The sequence below is a fragment of the Rhineura floridana genome, chromosome 8 (assembly GCF_030035675.1).
Source record: "Rhineura floridana isolate rRhiFlo1 chromosome 8, rRhiFlo1.hap2, whole genome shotgun sequence".
Taxonomy (NCBI): domain Eukaryota; kingdom Metazoa; phylum Chordata; class Lepidosauria; order Squamata; family Rhineuridae; genus Rhineura; species Rhineura floridana.
This window is the reverse complement of record NC_084487.1, coordinates 43,289,986-43,307,831: the sequence shown is the minus strand read 5'-3', so window position 1 is coordinate 43,307,831 and position 17,846 is coordinate 43,289,986. Positions and strand designations below refer to the sequence as shown.

The 17,846-nt window shown below is 43.6% G+C and overlaps 1 protein-coding gene across 1 annotated transcript; it reads right to left on the bottom strand.

Annotated features, from left to right (window-relative positions):
- Positions 1–1,658: 1,658 nt before the first annotated feature.
- On the bottom strand, positions 1,659–16,934 carry NOL12 (nucleolar protein 12). The gene is made up of 6 exons (XM_061639068.1): positions 16,570–16,934; positions 15,645–15,750; positions 9,367–9,415; positions 8,235–8,377; positions 5,053–5,141; positions 1,659–2,385 (listed from the first exon to the last, which is right to left on the bottom strand). Exons 1-6 carry the CDS (start codon positions 16,644–16,646, stop codon positions 2,214–2,216), a joined length of 636 nt encoding a protein of 211 aa, XP_061495052.1. The 5' UTR covers positions 16,647–16,934; the 3' UTR covers positions 1,659–2,213.
- Between the last annotated feature and the right edge of the window lie 912 nt (positions 16,935–17,846).

Below are 17,846 nucleotides of genomic sequence, written 5' to 3'. Positions count from 1 at the left end.
AAATAGAGCTGCGTGTCATCAGCATACTGATGGCAATGCACTCCAAAGCTCCTGATGACAGCACCCAATGGTTTTATGTAGATGTTGAACAGCATGGGAGACAGAACTGACCCCTGTGGAACCCAGGGTGCTGAGCAATGTTCCCCAAGCACCACCTTCTGGAGCTAACCAGCCAAGTAGGAACGGAACCACCGCCATGCAGTCCCTCCCACTCCCAACTCAGCCAGTCTTCCCAGAAGGATACCATGGTTGATGGTACTGAAAGCCACTGAGAGATCAAGGAGAATCAACAGAGTCACACTCCCCGTCTCTCTCCCGACAGAGGTGACCATAGTAGTGCCGGCTGAGGCTGACGGGAGTTGTAGTCCAAAACATTATAGAGAATACCAGGTTGGGAAAAGCGGCTGGATAGATGCCCCGTAACCCAGCCTTTCCCAACCTTTGTGTCCCCAGATGCTGCTGGACTACAGTTTCCATAATTCCTGACCATTGGCCATGTTGGCTGGGGCTGATGGTAGCTGTAGTCCAGCAACATCTGGAACCAAAAGGCTGCAACCTAACCCATGACATTTACCTCCCCTTCTAGGCTTTTCCAATATTCAAATCATGTTTCAGAAGCTGGGCAAGAAAGTCCTTTGTGAGCTTTTGGTGGCCTGAGATAAACTACAGCCATGGGACACTAGCTATAAGTACCCACATATTACACCAAGGAATTACCAGCGTATCTTATCCCACTTACCTTCAGCAAGATATAGAGTACAAATATAAGCAACAATGGCAACTGTTCAAGAATCTCAAATACCCACAAAGGAAATCTATAGGAAGCTGCTTTATACAGTCAGAGCTTCCCATAGCCCTCCTTTGTGGGGCATTTGGAATAGTTCCCACTGTTCCTTATTATTTGCTGCTTACTATTGTTTGCATACTACCTCTTGCTGAAGGTAAGTGGGATAAAATACACTACTAGTTTCTTGATGTAATGTGTGGTTACTTCCACAAATGCAACTCAAAGTTAAAAACCCCAAAAGACAGAAAGGGTCAGAGTAATAAAATCCAGCAGAGCCAACAAAACCATCAATTAAAACAAACATGAAGACTAGGGGGGAAGTGGTCTCAGACTTACGTCAGAAAGGCATCAAACTTGGTGCAAGGCAAGCCTCCCTGGCAAGTTATCCAGTTTAGGAAGATCTATATACTGCTTAATAAAAAAATCTCTAAGCAGTTTACATAATGTTAATGTTTTCTGTGAGTGCCCTTTGGGCATAGTTCACTATGGAAAAATGGCATATAACTAAACTAAACTTAAAATAAAATTCTATCAGGTAAATGCAACTCCATGGACACAACTTAAGGTAGCTCTCGGATCATGACCATTTAAAAAAAATGTTTTGACAGGCAGCTGAGGGAGTGTTGGCCTTTGATCTGGGAGGCCTGGATTCCATCCCATCTCTTCCGCAGACTCAACGCCTGTGACCATGAGCAAATTTATTTCCCATCTATAAATGGAAATAGCAGAAATCTCCTAAGTTCCTTACGAGGGTAAAGCAAAAAGTTATAAAGCCCTTCATCACAAAAGCCCTAGAAATAATAATAGTCAGCCTAATCACTTCCAAACCAAGTGTCAGAAAGATTCAGGAGAAATAAAAGCGCACACAGTATCCTGAAACAGATATTTATGTCACAAAATTAAAAAATCATGCACACAAAATTTTAAAAGTTTCCTAGCGTTTTTGTGCTCATCTGCTAAGCACCCACAGCACCAGCTCTCCCAGTGAGGATAAGCTGGGACTACAGGCAAGACAACAATCCATGGATGCAGATTGCACCCTCCTTGTAGATGTGACCATTTAATTATCTCTCAATACCAGAGAAAATGCATCTGTTTCCCACCCCCGTTGTGTGTGTGTGCGCACGCATGTGTAGCACACACAGCAAGAGGCCTATGCAGGCCAAGAACAATCACATTTGCTTAGCCGAAGTAGGCTATTCTGCACAAAAATATTTTACTCTTCCAAGTAACAGGTTCAGTGTTCCTCACTTAGTTTTGAGAAAGTTTTCCTCTTCCAGTGAAGCTCCCACTGAGAAAGACCTCACTGATACAAAATGGACTTTCCTTGGAACAGAGTGTGAATCAGGAGCTGGGAATGCATAGCCCTCCAGATGTTGCCAGAGATCATAACTTTACAGGGTACTATTTTCACTGCGCCTGCCCATCAGTCTTGGAAGTGCCTCCCTTTGCCAGTCATTTTCCGGCGTTGGGACTTGCTTGTCCGTCCTGTACTTGGTTTCTGGGTTCTCTTCTTGATGCCTTGGCTGTGCCTGATCTGCTTTCCTTTTGTCTTTTTCTGGCTACGGGAATGCAGCGAGGCAGTGAGAGAAGAGATCCTGCAGTGAGGAGGAGAAAAATAATAAATTCTACAGACAAGCTAGTTCCCAGGCCTGATTCTCAAAACTTTGTGGCCCGAACTACATTTCTCCCCTCACTCCCATTTCGTGCTCCCGCCGTGTCAATGCACAGCTGTATCTTTTGTTTGGGAGGCACACGACACAGTTCTATTCCTGAATTTAAGTAGGTCTTGCCCTGTGTGCTACCTGGATGGGAGATCACCTGGAAAAAGTCATAGTTCAGTGGCAAAGCATACAGTTTGCAGGGAGTAGGTCTCAGTTCAGTCCCTGGAATCTCAGACAGCAGAAAAGACATGTGCCCAAAACACACTGCCAGTGTAGCCTGTACTGGACTTAGAAGGACCAGTTGGTCTGACTGAGTATAAGGAGCATCATATGTTCCTAAGACCATACTCCAGACACTCTGAGCTCCTTGGAGAAAGAAATAGAGCAGGGATAGCCAATGTGGTGGCCTCCAGATGTTGCTGGACTACAGCTTCCATAAACTCCAGCCAACATAGCCAAAGCCCAGGGATGATGGGAATGGTAACCCAACAGCATCTGGAGGCACTCAGTTGGCTATCCCTGGAATAGAGTATGAATCAGGAGTTGGGAATGCTTGGCCCTCCAGATGTTGCTGAACTACAACTCCCATCAGCCCTAGCAAGCATGGTCAGTGGTGAGGGATGATGGCAGTTGTAGGTCATCAACATCTGGAAGGCCAAAGGTTCCCCACGCCTGATGTAAATGAAAATTAAACCTCCTTGGATGTCTCTCCTTCTCTCTGCAATCTGCCAGAGTTCTCTCCTATACTTGGAACTATGAATCAGTCCTCTTTTCTCCCTTTAAGACCCATTTCTATAGTAGCAGTGGGGACCTTCTGGCCCACAGACCAAGACTTTCCTCTTTGGCCGGCCAGACCATTTTGGCAAAGCCATGCCCACCTGTCCAGCACCTGACGTGATATGATATCAGCCACTGGACAGGTAAAATTGTGGCGCTAAATTCAAGAGAAAGAATTGGGAGCGCACTGTAAGTATGCTCTTGATTGTTCCTTTGCAGCTATGGCTTGCAGTTTGAATCATCTGATGTCACATGATGAAAGATGAGTGGCCCGGCCCACATGCCAGTGGGCTACAGAGGCTTGGCCAGACCCAGTCCCCCACTCTTGCCTTACAAGCAACAGGAAACCCCTTTCACCAAGTGCCAGTCTTAATGGCACCCACTAGAATATGACAGCAAAATGACACCACACATGCACAAGAGGGAGATATAAGCAGGCTTTGTGAAACCCTAAGGTTTGTAGAGCTGGAAAAAAAACTAAAGAAAGAGGGGAAACCCCAAAAACAGCTCCAATGAGGGCTGAGCATGTTCACTGGGCACAGAACACTGGTTGACTATTGCAGTTGGGGTGAGAGGGTCTTAAGGGCGGAACGGAGTTTAGGGTGGCTGGAACCCTGAACAGGAGCACGGCACATTGCAACACTTTTTCTTTGGAGGTCCCGCTTGTCAATATACACAGTTGAAAGAAAGAGTGGAAACAACAAAACAAATGTTGTCAGAATGGTGGAATAGAAACATTCTAATACGAACATACGTGGCATTAAGTCACAGACATCTGTTTAGACAATAACTTAACTTCTAACGAACTTAACTCTTAAAGAACTAGAATGTGACTGCCCCCTTGTGGCACAGCAAAGTATCAAACATTTTTGCTATGTAACGCTATTTAAGCATTGAGCCCATGTTGTATTTAACAGCACACCTAGCAGCAACTCATACAGGTGAGTAGAGGGGGAACAGAACTCTCCACTCCTACTCCACAAGTCTGATTGGCTTCCAGGCCGGCTGCAGAGGAAGGCAAGTCCCTCTCTCATATCGTCTCCACCACTGGTTTGGTAGAAAGCTTTCCTTTTCTTTAAACTAGCCTGCTAAGAGGCTAATATCTTATGTTTTAATGGTGGCCAGAGGATAGGTCTGCCCCTCCTCCACAGCCAGCATGGAAACAGGCTACTATCCTGCAGCTTGATAAAATAATTTTTGTAACAGTGCAATCCTAACCATATCTACCCAGGAGTAAGTCCTACGGAATTCAGTGGGGCTTACTCCCAGGTAAGTGGGGTTAGGAGTGCAGCCTAAGGAACCTATTTCCAAGGCTGCCATAAGAACAGGGCCTTCAGGGCCTTTGCACACAGTGGACATCAAAAAACAGTTTATTCACAGATAGGTTTGTGAATGGACAAAGAAGGCAGCTCTCTTCAACCCCCAGAATTCTCTCTGAGCAAGAATGCATAACCCCTGTGGCCCTCCAGTTGTTTCTGGACTCAGTAAGAACACAAGAAGAGTTCTGATGGATCAGATGAAAGGCCATTCTAGTCCAGCATCCTGTTCTCACAGTGGTCAACCAGATCCCTAAGGAAAGCTCATAAGCAAGATATGAACAGAATCACTGGAGTTCAGAGGCATGATGCCCCAATACGGAGGTAGTATTCCAGCTCCCATGAGCCCCAGTCAGCAAAACCAAAGGTCAGGGATAAGAGTTGTAGTCCAACAACACCTGCAGGGCCATAGATTCTCCAGCCCTACCTTGGAGCAACCCTTGCAAAAAGGATGTTCTGAACTTGTTTTCGGGGGTTAAATAGATGAGTATTAAATGATCATCACTACCTCTGAGACAGGAAAGGGTCTCTAGATTTTTTAGGCAAAATGCATGCAGGTCTGCTTGAGGCATCTTTTTCTGTTCCAGCATCTTCTTCCTAAAAAAGAAAAGAAAAAAGACACATGAGCCTGCATGACCACCACACAGAAATCTAGGCATTACTAGTGGAAACATGTATAAACCTGGTTCGATTTGACAAACAGCTGATTAAGCTAGTTTAAAAAGCAGTTATTGACTTGTCTTCTCTGAAATGGTGATCAGAACCGGCAGCATACATGTAAAACTTCTCACACATATTTTTTTTTTTTACAATAATTTTTATTCAAATTTTCATAAAACAAACAAAACAAAGTCATAAAACATTCCAAGACAAAAAACAAAACAAAACAAAAATGATTAAACAAAAAAATAAAATGTTGACTTCCCATTTGTCGCAGATCAGTTATAGGTCTACAATATATAACAATCCTGTCTCTTAAATTATATTATAAAATCACTTTCCTCCAGTAGTTATCTTAATTAATCATCAAATCTCATAAACATTACTTTATTCTTTCCACAAAAAGTCAAAGAGAGGTTTCAATTCTTTAAGAAATATATCTATCAATTTTTCTCCAAATAAACATGTCGATTAATCCATCTCATTAATAATAATAACAATCTTGTTGTCATAACCATAGTCCAAATAAACATATTGATTAACCCATCTCATCAAATCTGTTAGGTCCAATAATTTCAATAGCCATTATTCCATTATCAATATTAATTCCATCTTCCATCTTCAATAGTCCTGTTAAGTCCAGTAATTTCAGTGTCCAATCTTCCATTATCAGTATTCCATAATAATCTTGCTGTCATTGCCATAGTCATATAATAAGAGTCTGATGGGAATTTCCTCTATCCCAAATATTTTCTTGCCATCGATTCTGAATAAGTTGCTGAAATATTGTTGTAAAGTCATATCTCTGTTCTTTTTTACAAAATGCACTGGCTCATCTCCTGAGAGTTTTTCCATTGTCACATGGCTGCAGTTAATTCCATAGATTTTCTCTATATCAAGCTCCATCACGTCATTCCAGTCCAGAAAATTATCCAAGCCATTGATAACTTTATCTCTAATATCTTCATTAATTTCTTCAGAGACAACGTTAAATTCCAAACAGTAGATTTTATTTCTAATATCCATAAACTCCAGATCCTTTTCCAATTCCACATTTGTTCCAATCTCCAGGGCTTGTATCTTCCCTTTATTTTTTCTTTTCTCATCTCTGATCTCATTCTCCTCTCTCACAGGACCCCCTATTTCTTTAAGCTCCTGCGTCATTTTGCTCAGTTCAATTTTCAGCTCCTTACTGCCCTGTCGCAGGGTTTGTTTCGTTATCTCAATCTCATCCATTATTTTCTGAAACATAATTACTTCCAGATTCTCAGCCACTTTCTTGATTGCCATTCTTACAACCACGAAAACAAAACAAAACAAAAATAAAGAAGAACCACTTCTTATTTCAGCAACAATTGGGTTAATATTCCAGGCTTGATGACATCACAGTATAAACAGAGCAGCCTGCCTTATCTCTCTATGTTCAAGAATACAAAACAAATTTAGTTCCCAGCATCAAAACAGTTAGTGGCGTTGTGAAGAAGCAGATTCGTCAAAATAAAATAGACCAAAAAGAGAATAGTCCCAGACAATATAATGTTCCAAAGTTCATATTTTTTATTTTTTTCTCCTCGGAATAGAAATCCCTCTTCTGTTTATATCTTTAGAATGCACTTCCAGGACAGCTTTTTGCAATAGAAACAGAGATAAGCTATTAATTTCGTGAATAACAGAGAAGAGTTATAGCTCACCCAGAAGTTCTTTAAAGCTGATTCATTTGACAAATCTCTTTTTGCTGCAACAATTTAAACCAAGTAAAAAAAAAATAGAAAGAAGGGTGCTTGCCTGTTAGTACGTTTTCTCTTTGAAGAAAAGATAAACGTGTCGCATTATCAGATAGAGCTTGTTCAGAAGTCCGTCCGGCATTGCTGGCTGAACCTTCTCTCATAAATTAATGAAATCCAGTCCTCCCAACAAAAACAGGTTTTTGAGGTTGATCTCTACGTTTCTCCCTGCCCGGGAGAAATTTTATCAGTCAAAAAGAGTGTTCTGACTGATTTATATCTGAATAAGCTTCTTGTGAGGCGGGAGCCCGTCTCAAAAGGAGGCACAAGCGAAGTCACCCTTCCCGGAAGTCTCACCCTTCCCGGAAGTCAAAACTTCTCACACAGATTTATGAGGTGTGGTGGCTATTGGTATGAACTGTGACCCAGGAAGTCCTGGTTCAAGTCTTGGCCACCAAGTAGGGGCCAGGGTGGTGTAGTGGTTAGTGTCGGACGGGGACCTGGGAGACCAGGGTTCAAATCCCCGCTGTACCATGAAGCTCACTGGATGACCTTGGGTCAGTCACTATCTCTCAGCCCAAGCTACCTCACAGGGTTGTTGCGAGAATAAAATTGGGAGGGGGAGGACCATGTTTGTATGCCCCCTTGAGCTCCTTAGAGGGAAGGTGGGATAGAAAATTAAAAAAAATAGTAAGTGGACTTAGGCAAGCCCCCTTCTGTCCCCACATACTACAGAAATAATGGTGGCCTGTCATATACTGCTTTTGTACATATTACTGAGATCTCAGATGTTAAATCCTTGAAACACACAGAGCGCCATATGTGACAGCCAGCATGGTATAGTGGTTATACTGCTGGACTAGGACCAGAGAGATCCAGGTTCAAATCCCCACTTCATCTTTAGATTCTAGGGTGCATTACAGAATGTAAAGCCACATGTTTAAATAAAAATATTCCAATCAAAAGCAACTGAAAGAAACAGGGCTTGTTCTGAACTCTGAAAGAGCAGCTTGCTGGAATCTGTCAGATATCAAGAAGAGCTGAATTCTCCAGGCAAGGACCCAGCTTTTCACATTTAACCCAAGTGACTAACCAAAGGACTTCACTTGTTGAACATGGGGAAGTTTATTATTTGATTTATATCCAGCCCTTCCTCCCAGAAGGAGCCCAGGGCAGCAAACAAAAGCACTAAAAACACTTTAGAACATCATAAAAACAGACTTTAAAATATATTAAAACAAAACATCTTTTAAAACATTTTTCTAAATCAATAAGACATTTATGTGTGCACACACACACAGATTACCTCATGGGTGTTCAGCCCCACTAGGTGTGCTCCTGAGAGATCCAAGTCACTGATTGTAGTAACGGTGACTGTGTGGTTTGGGTGATCATAGCTTACAGACTCTGTCTGGGATGTCACCAGACGCTCCAGCTCATCAGCTTCCTCTGAGAAAATTAAATAAGGAACACAATTACATTGCATAGGTCAAAGCAGTTTCTCCAGCATTCCAGATGAAGACTCCAAGACATGAGTTCTTCCAAGTTTGAGTTTCTCATACATATTGTTGCATATTCTATTTCTTCACACACACAGAGGAGCTGAAACTATTTTTGTTATTTTGTTTTAGCTAGATGATTTCTACCAAGATGGTTAGGATTCTAATGAACTATATCAGGAGTCTATCGCAGCCTTCCCCAACCTGGTGCTCTCCAGATGTTTTGGACTACAACAAAGCTGAAAACACCTGGAGGGTACCAGGTTGGGAAAGGCTGATCTATGCCAATCTTCCTACAATTATATGCAACAATCATCCTTTTAAGGTGGAAAGTTCATCAACACTTTAACAAAAAAGAAGCACAAAAGTTGTTTCTCTCATCACTGGTTGTAATTCATAGTCCAATCTTAAACAGTTTACTCCAGTAACGCCCTGGTGAATCCTAAGCAACACCAACCTATTTCAGTGTGTTTAGCTCTCTGCAGTCTAACATAGAGATGTGAAGGCCTGGAAAAAACCTGGGAAAATTCATGGAAAAAACCCACTGTTTTTCCCCTGAATTTTCCCAGGCTTTCACGTCTCTAATCTAACAGACTAAAACAAGCCTCCCTAGAAAGAAGATAAAAATGCTGACATCTTCTCTTATCCCTACCAAATTTCCCACCAAGATACAACAGATGCCCACCACCTGTGCTTTCTGGAAATAACTCAACACATTTTTGTTTCAACAAGCTTTTCCAGCTGGATGAAAAGGGAGCTGCCTTAGCTTTAAAAACAGTAAAAAAAAAAAAAAAACCTATTGCTGGTTGTTTTTGCACTGTGAAAAACACAACAGTTTTAATTATATGTTTGTAAATTGCCTTGAGATGTATGTAAAAGGCGACTCATAAACTAAACAACCACTATTTGATTGGTTAGAACTTCAGATAGGACACTCACCCAAAGCTTCCTCTCTCTCTTTCAACATCTTCATGTATTCCTTGTGTCTCTAAAAACAAATGACCACAGCATTTAATTTCTCGGACAACATTGTGCCAAAAAGGCATTCAACATATCACTATTAGAAACGAACCTTACTAAGCTTGCAATCCTGTGAGATAAATTTAGGAGGTCTTACTGTGGCGTAAGCACGCACAGGATTGGGCTGCGTGTCTAGAATGAGACGAGTGGGAATGACAGGGAGGGGAACTGGTTATCAAGAGAATGAGCAAGTGCAATTTTGCATCCTCTTGGCAGTGTTCAATGGAAAGGACAAGAGGGGGAAATGGAAGACTTTTGAGAAGTAGGCACGAAAGAAAAGCTTGAGGTTCTGACCTAGGCAATGTATAAAGTGGGCAAGCCTGGACATAGAGCCTTGGAAGAGGGCAAGGGTGTGATACACAATAAGGGCCGTCGCTCAGTGGCACAGCATCTGCTTTGCATGCAGAAGGTCCCAGGTTCAATCCCTGGCATCTCTAGGAAGGTCTGGGAGAGAACCCTGTCTGAAAGCCGCTGCCAGTCAGTATAGACAGTACTGAGCTAGATGGACCAATGGTCTGGCTCCGTATAAGGCAGCTTCCTATGTTTCTAGAACTTTTTAGAGCTAAACCAGTTATTATAGTGGAATTTTATGCTTCCTGAGAAATGCAAATGATTCACATTGGTAGTGGGGATCATGATGTAACATGCTTAACAGCCCAACAGGTAATGGCAACATTGTGTATGAATACATTTCAAGCATTAATTGACTAATTATAGCCAGTTTTATCTCTTGTGTTCATGACTGTCCAACTGGTGGCCTCCAGAGCAGATGCTGCCTATCAGGCCATATAGTTGGTCACACATTTCCTAGTAAATGCAGAGTCTAAGGTGGGCCCTCCAGCGTTGTTGGACTCTGTGAAGAAATCCTGTTTATTTGAAAAAAGTTTTTATGTTATTGTGTAATGTGTTCTGACATTTGTACGGTAAAGTATTTGATGCGAGAAATTTTCTGTTTGGCCTGGTAAATGTTAGTTTAACTGCTACATGGGTTTTTAACTGACAGCTATGTTAGATAATTCTCAGTATGCAAAAGGAGGATAGAAGGTATGCATATTAGATTGGGGTGTGGTGCATGTTTAGACTATCCAGTTAAGCAAGTGTGATTGGCCAGGGGCTGGTCAGCACTTAGTTGGCTAGATGGTTGGAGTTGATGGCACTTGGTGTTTGTGGAGAGCCCGAAGATGACAGCACAGGAAGAGGATCAGGGAAGAAGAAAGACTGAGAGGCAGGTAGAATGGCTCGGTGGCCGAAGACTTGCTGGGGATAGCTGAATCACTTGACTCAAGCTGAAGAGACAAGGGGAGAACCTGTCTACACCATTGAGGGGAGAGTGAGAAGCACCCAGGATATTTGTCTCCAGTGACTGGTAGAAATACCAGAGGGAAGATTTCCAGGACCATACCACAAGACAAACCTAAGCTTCAGTAAGTAGGTAAAGGGAGGGAGGGAGGGCGGGCGGGCTGTTGGGCTGTGACCCATGGGCATTACTGTCTCTAGTTGTTTTCCATAAAGCCTGCAAGTTTGGAGAAGTAACTGTTATCTCTTGGCCTGAGAGTGAGCAGACATCCAAGGCCAGCGGTTGTCATGGTAACATGAGATAGCAACTGGGAAAGTTCTAACAGAGTCTGTAAGTTGTGTCTTCTGAATATTGCCTCTGAACTGTGAGGCTGGTCTTCTGTGTATTGCCTCTGAACTGAGAGGTTCTCTTTTATGTTTACCTTTGGAGAGAGATGTACCAGAAGGGGGGTGACTGACGAAACTCTACATGTATTTACTCTTAAGCCTTTGGCCGTAATGTCTTAATAAAGACTCTTAACATGCTCTAATGCTCTGAAGAAGTTTCTTGCTCAACTTAACTCCAACGTAATGTATGCTGTTTCACGCAACAACGCACACACGTCAACAGGGGTTATGGGCCCAGATCCACAGCGCATTACACGGGAGTAAGTTGCTGGTCTGAACGGCAGACGGAGTTCCAGAGGGCAGCTTGATTGATTGTACCAGACGGAGGTGAGCAACATGGCTGTAAACCTGTCTGGGGGAGGCTTGCCAATGGAAAGATTGACGGAAAAGAATTATGGCAGCTGGAAGCCGAGGATGCGGGCTTTGCTGATAACAGAGGATTTATGGGACACAATAGATGGACCACCCCCGGCGGTATTGACCGCGGCCTGGAAGCGTCGAGACCAGAGGGCGCAGGTGTTTATAATCTTGGCTCTATCAGATTCTCAACTGATGTGTGTGAGAGATGAGCCGTCGGCTAAACAGATGTGGGACGCGTTGCAGGATTTGTCCCAGGAATGGCAGTGGAGGCAGAAGGCGCAGAGAGCCGAGCTGATGGAAGCTGTCAGAAGCAAGGAGGAGAAAAGTGCCGAACCGGAGGAGGCAGCCGAAAGCAAACAGGATTACAAGCAGCAGCTGTTAAAGGCTTGTTATGCCTGTGGGGCTCGTGGGCATCTCCGAAAAGACTGTGCAGTCAAGCGAAACTCCAGGGACGGAGGCTTGAAGCAGGGAAGTGTGAACTTTGTTTGTAAACAGAAGTCTCAAGATTTAGGACCTGTTAACTGGCTTCTTGACAGCGGTGCAAGCCATATATTAATCAAAGACAGGAGTTTGTTTTACACGTCTACAGATGAGCAGGACTTTGTTTTACTTGCGGATGGATCACGCAAGAATGTGGAAGCCCGAGGACTGGTGAGATTTAATAAACTTGGGATAATGTCAGAATGTTTGTTTGTTCCAGAATTGGCTCATAATATTTTATCAGTTCAAAAACTGGTGGCTTCTGGGTATTGTGTAACATTTGATAGAGGAAAATGTTTTCTGCAGAGAAGAGGCAAAGTTGTCTGTCAGGGTTTTATGACACAGGGGCAGTTTAGAATGTCCGTGGGTGCGAAGTGTGCTGATGCCTTGAGTTTAATGGGGCGGAAAGAGAATGACGGTCAGAGCTGTAAGAAGACAGCTGTTAAAAGCACACAGCCACAGTATTCACGTAATGCAGTCAGGCTGATGCCTGAAAGAGTGCATCGCAGCCGAGTTTACAAGCCACAGGGTAAGAGACGTGGCAAACGTGCACCTAGAGCACAAGAGAATGCATATTTCGGAGCTTGGTGTCCAGAAACACAAGCGCAAACATTTAAACCAGATCTTGACGTAAATCTGAAAGGCACGAAGACAAAGAGTCTGGATTTGTCAGGAGCAAATACAGGAGGTCTTGAATGTTTTGTGGATGCAGATCACGCAGGGGGGCTCAGCAGTCGTAAGTCAACCTCTGGCATAGTTGTGATGTGGCACGGGTCATGCATTGACTGGAGCAGCAAGAAACAAAACATGGTGGCTGACATAATGACCAAGCCTTTGTGTGAGGAGAAATTTGGCAAACTGGTGACAAGGCTTGGAATGAGTCAAAGTTTGATTGAATAAAGTTCTAGCTAAATGTACAGAGATGTTCTGAAATGTACTGCAATGTACTGAGATGTAATATGGATCTGTATGATGCAATGTATTGAAATGTATTACCTTTGTATTGCTGAAATGGAAAAGTTATAGATGCAATGGAAAGTATTTGCAGTCTTAATGGAAAAAAAAGGGGGATATGTTGGGCTGTGACCCATGGGCATTACTGTCTCTAGTTGTTTTCCATAAAGCCTGCAAGTTTGGAGAAGTAACTGTTAACTCTTGGCCTGAGAGTGAGCAGACATCCAAGGCCAGCGGTTGTCATGGTAACGTGAGATAGCAACTGGGAAAGTTCTAACAGAGTCTGTAAGTTGTGTCTTCTGAATATTGCCTCTGAACTGTGAGGTTCTCTTTTATGTTTACCTTTGGAGAGAGATGTACCAGAAGGGGGGTGACTGACGAAACTCTACATGTATTTACTCTTAAGCCTTTGGCCGTAATGACTTAATAAAGACTCTTAACATGCTCTAATGCTCTGAAAAAGTTTCTTGCTCAACTTAACTCCAACGTAATGTATGCTGTTTCACGCAACAACGCACACACGTCAACACGGGCGGGGGAAGAGGCTTCCAGCAGAGTCCTCAGTTATAATGCTGAGACTTAACTGGGGTGGAAAGAATACAAGGACAATTTGGCTGAAGAGTTTTAATGGGGAAACTAACTGCTTCCTTGAAGTTGTCTTAGCTGAATATAAGCTGTCGGTATTTAAAACTAACAACAAGTTAAGAAAGCATATCATTTAAAGATACAGTACTATTTTAAAATAACCAGATAATTTATGTACTTAATGATCTTATACCAAAAAACGTAAATGCCTTTGTTAAATGTCTGTATCTGACTGGCTTTGTACCACATCTGTACTCAATAGTTACCGGGTTATTGGTAAGGGGTTCAGTGGAAATAAGTGAGACTGAATGGTGGCAGCGGCACAGGTTTAGGAGAACCACTGGAGTGGAAGTTGGGTTTTATAACTACTTTTTATAGACTAAGTAATTAAGTAAATACCCCCCTTCTCTCCACAGACTCCAGCTCCCAGCAGCTCCTGCCTGCATGACCAATGGTCAGGGATGATGGGAGTTACAGTCCAGCAACAACTAGAGGGTCACAAGTTCCACATTCCTGGCCTGGGGCTTACCAAGAACCATTTCTGAGCAAGGAAGAAACTTTAAGGAAACACATTCAATAATTCCTAAGCAACGATTGCTTCATTATCACTTCGTGTGCCATTCAATGCTACTGAATTCACCCACATTTCATTTATCAGAGAACAGGGAAAGCTGAAAAAGCTCTGAGGTATTATCAAGCTTGCCTTGAAGAGCAAGTGTAAGAGCAGAACAACACACTATTCAACAAGGACAAGTCAGTTTGAATAAAAATTGTTGCACCCAGCAGCTGATAAGGCAAAAAAAAATTCCTCATGGTTTTGGAGTGGGAAAACTTGAGTGCGGACTATGATAAACCCAAGGTCATTTTTCATTTGCACTGTCTCGGAAGCACTGCAGTAACCCGATAGTTCCTTTCAACCAGAAACATCCCTGCCTGAATCTTGTGCCTATCACACTGTGGGAAGAAGAGTCTCTGCTAGCAAACTAGAACAGATTCAGAGGTGGGGAAAGAAGAGGGTCAGCGGGATGGAAAACAAGCCCTCTGAGGAAGGGCTGAAGGAACCAGAAGTGCTTTTTTAGTTTGGACAAGAGAAGCCTTAGGGGGGACATGATAGTAGTTCTCAAACACATGAAGGGCAGTCACACTGAAGAAATCAAATTCTCTGTTCTCTGCTGCCCCAGAGAGCAGGACTAGATCTAATGGGCTTAAGCTACAGCAGGGTAGATTTTGATTAAACACATAGAGAAACTTCTTAATGGCAAAAACAGTTTGACAATGGAACCAATTACCTAGTGGGGATGGTCTTTTCCCCCTCACTGAAGGTCTTGAGGCAGAGGAAGGGTGGACATCCCCTGGGGATCCTCTGGCTCTGTATTTTCTTCATCAAGCAGCAGGTTGGACTAGGTGACCTTCAAGGGGTTGTACTAAATGCTAGTCAGTGGAGACTGGGTGGATCTGAAGCCAGTGGGGCAGTGAATCCACTTTGAGTTTAATGGCCATAAAACCTGGAGCGGATTCACTGCCTCACTGGCATCAAAGCCACCAGCCTCCACTGGCAGTAGGGAGTTGCCACTACATCTCCAGTACCATTTTGCAGGACCATTTTAACTTCTCCAAACCCTGTCATCCTTTAAGGTCTTTATCTGTTTCCAGAGGGGTAGCCATGCTAGTCTCTTGCAGCAAAACAACCAAGAGCCTTGCGGCACCTTAAAGCATGGCAAAGTTCTTGTTTCTCCTTTCCCTTTGATCAGCTGCCTGCCTACATTGTGCTCTAACTCCACGCATGATTAAGAAAGCAACTAGTAGCATTTTTGCTCTATTTTTAGCACTCCTTATGGGGATGCAAATACCCTTTTTCATGATTGAGAGGCACGCTGCACCACAGTTTAAAACGTGAGTACCTTGGATAGCTCCTTGAAAGTTTGGACTAAAATCCGGAGCGGATTCACTACCCCACTGACATCACCAGCCTCCACTGATGCTAGTCATACACAAAATAGAGCTGTGGGAATTAATGGACACGGCTAACTTAGGTTTCCTCATTTCAATAGGTCTACTCTGAGTCAAATTTAGTTGGGATGCAACCCAAGGCCCCCTTCAAATTCTTCAAGACAGACCCCCAAATGGAACAGTACCTCTTCCTTCATCTTCTTCTGCTCTTCTTTCAGCTTGAGTTTTATCTCCTGCACAGCCGCTTTCCTCCTCTCAACCTTACGCTTATGGAACCCTGTCAAGTACTCCCTGAGAAGAGTTCAGTATATCATATAGCAAGTTAGAGACCTTGGAGGAGCACCATATCCTCGCCAACTCAAGAGCTGTTTTCCTCCAGTAAAGCTACCAGACACAACCAACAGACAGGAAAACATTCACCAGCACAGCACCCACAAGCACAACCCATAAAAGGAGGCATGCATTGGGCAACTCTTTTTTGGGTTTTAATATAGCATTGGAAGGACGGAGAGACCCTATTATTGCCACCTGCTAGCTATAAGGTTTTTTCATAAAGCCTCCTAAGAACCTCCACAGAACCGTCAGCATTTGACCCAGTGGACTAGCCCACGAACCAAGTTCCGTTATAAGGCCCAGTGTACACGCATAGCCGAAGAAGGTGGTAGAATGGACTGTATAATTTCATGCCTGAGAAAGAAAGATGCCCCTTTTGACTGCTCCCCTAAGTAAACAAAACAGAATTTGTATATCGGAAGGCAAATTCTAGCCCAGCTGTTTTCCTGCTATACTGGTATAACTTTGTGGGAAAGTTTTAAAGTAGAGAAATGGTTTTTACATGGTATGATCCCCTTTCCCAGAAGCGGCGCAATCCATTCTACCGCAATCCATTCCCCGACTCGTTTTGCTGCACGCGTGGGCTATCCTGTAGGAACGCCGCGCTCGCGTGGAACACTTCCACGGGCAACCCCCTTACGAAGATTCTTGGTAATCTGCCTGCTTCCACGCCAGATGCTTTTCTGGAAGGGGATCCGCGTGGAAGGAGGCTGCACGTTGCCATCCACGGGGAGAACGAAAGCCTCAACCTCCGGCCGTCTCCTTCCCACAACTTACCGCCGGCTCTCCTCATCAAATGTTACCACTCTCCGGAGCGCCGCGTCCCGACGCTGCTGCTGCTTCTTGCGGCCCATGCTACCTCAACCACCCGCCAAGATTCGCTTCTTCCGGCCCGGCGAAGCACCAGAGAAGCCCCGGCGCAACCCAAACACCGCCTCTTCCGCCTTGTGCTTTCTGCTGGGTCCTCCCGCCGTAGATCGTTGTCGTCAACGTCTCCCAGTTTTTCTCTCAAGAGAAGGAGTATTCCCCTGCCCATATCACCTCAGGCTTTAACCCCCCAAACCATAAAGAGCCTGGTGCTGCTACCTTAAAGGCTGACCACTATATTAATGGTATAAGCTTTCGTGGCTGATAGTCGGCTTCATTAGATGCATGGAGTCTCATCCTGCAGGGAGCGGGGGGGGGGGAAGTGTGCAAACAGTAAGGTCAACGGGAAATGAAATGCGGAAGGTGCTGTGATAATTCCGTTATTAATTGGCTACTCACAAACCTGACCAGTCTTTTGAGATTTTCCCACTGTTAATAACGTAATCTTCAGTGAATGTGTTTTCTAGGTTCTCACTGTTTATACATCACCACCACTAGTGTTTTTTTTGGGGGGGAAAGGGGGGTTAAAATGAGGTGCAGGTAGTCACATATTGCTGAAAGACCTGTGGGTGCCAGTGCAAAATGGCTTCCATGGGCAGCAAAAAGAGAGAGAGAGGGAGGTGACAGTACCTGTGAGTACTGTCACAAAAAAAAGCCCTGAGTATACTTCTCAACAACACTGCATGTCTCTAACCACGGAATCTTGCAACAAACCCGAAAAAGAGTATTGTGGCACCATCAGTTTATTAGGGGATAAGCTTTTGTGGACTCAAGCTCACTTTGTCAGCTTGCTTGCATCTGACAAAAAGGGCTTGAGTACAAATGCCGTCTTAGACTATAATAACTGTGTTAGTTTTTAAGGTACTACAAGACATTCTGTTATTTTTGTTGCAAGAGATTTAACGCAGCTTCCTCTCTGGAAATTACATCATGCATCTGATGAAGTGGTAGTGGACTTTAGTCCACAGAAAGCTTGTATGTTATAATATGTTGGTTAGTCTTTAAGGTACCACAAGACTTTTTTTGGTTTTGCTGCAACAGACTAACATGGCTGCTTCTCTGCAAAATGATTTAATCCAGTCAACTGTGCAGTCCTGTGCATGGCTACTCAGAAGAAAGATCCATTGAGATCAATAGGATTTACTTGTAGGTACCTGTATAGGATTGCAGCCTAAAAGGAATTGGCC

What these genes read in the sequence shown, in the direction of transcription:
- NOL12 (XM_061639068.1), bottom strand. Translation starts at nt 16,646, where the DNA reads ATGGGCCGCAAGAAGCAGCAGCAGCGTCGGGACGCGGCGCTCCGGAGA. An exon ending in TTTGATGAGGAGAGCCGGCG is followed by an intron (nt 15,751 to 16,569) that starts GTAAGTTGTGGG and finishes AACTCTTCTCAG; the next exon opens with GGAGTACTTGACAGGGTTCC. An exon ending in AGAAGAAGATGAAGGAAGAG is followed by an intron (nt 9,416 to 15,644) that starts GTACTGTTCCAT and finishes ATTTGTTTTTAG; the next exon opens with AGACACAAGGAATACATGAA.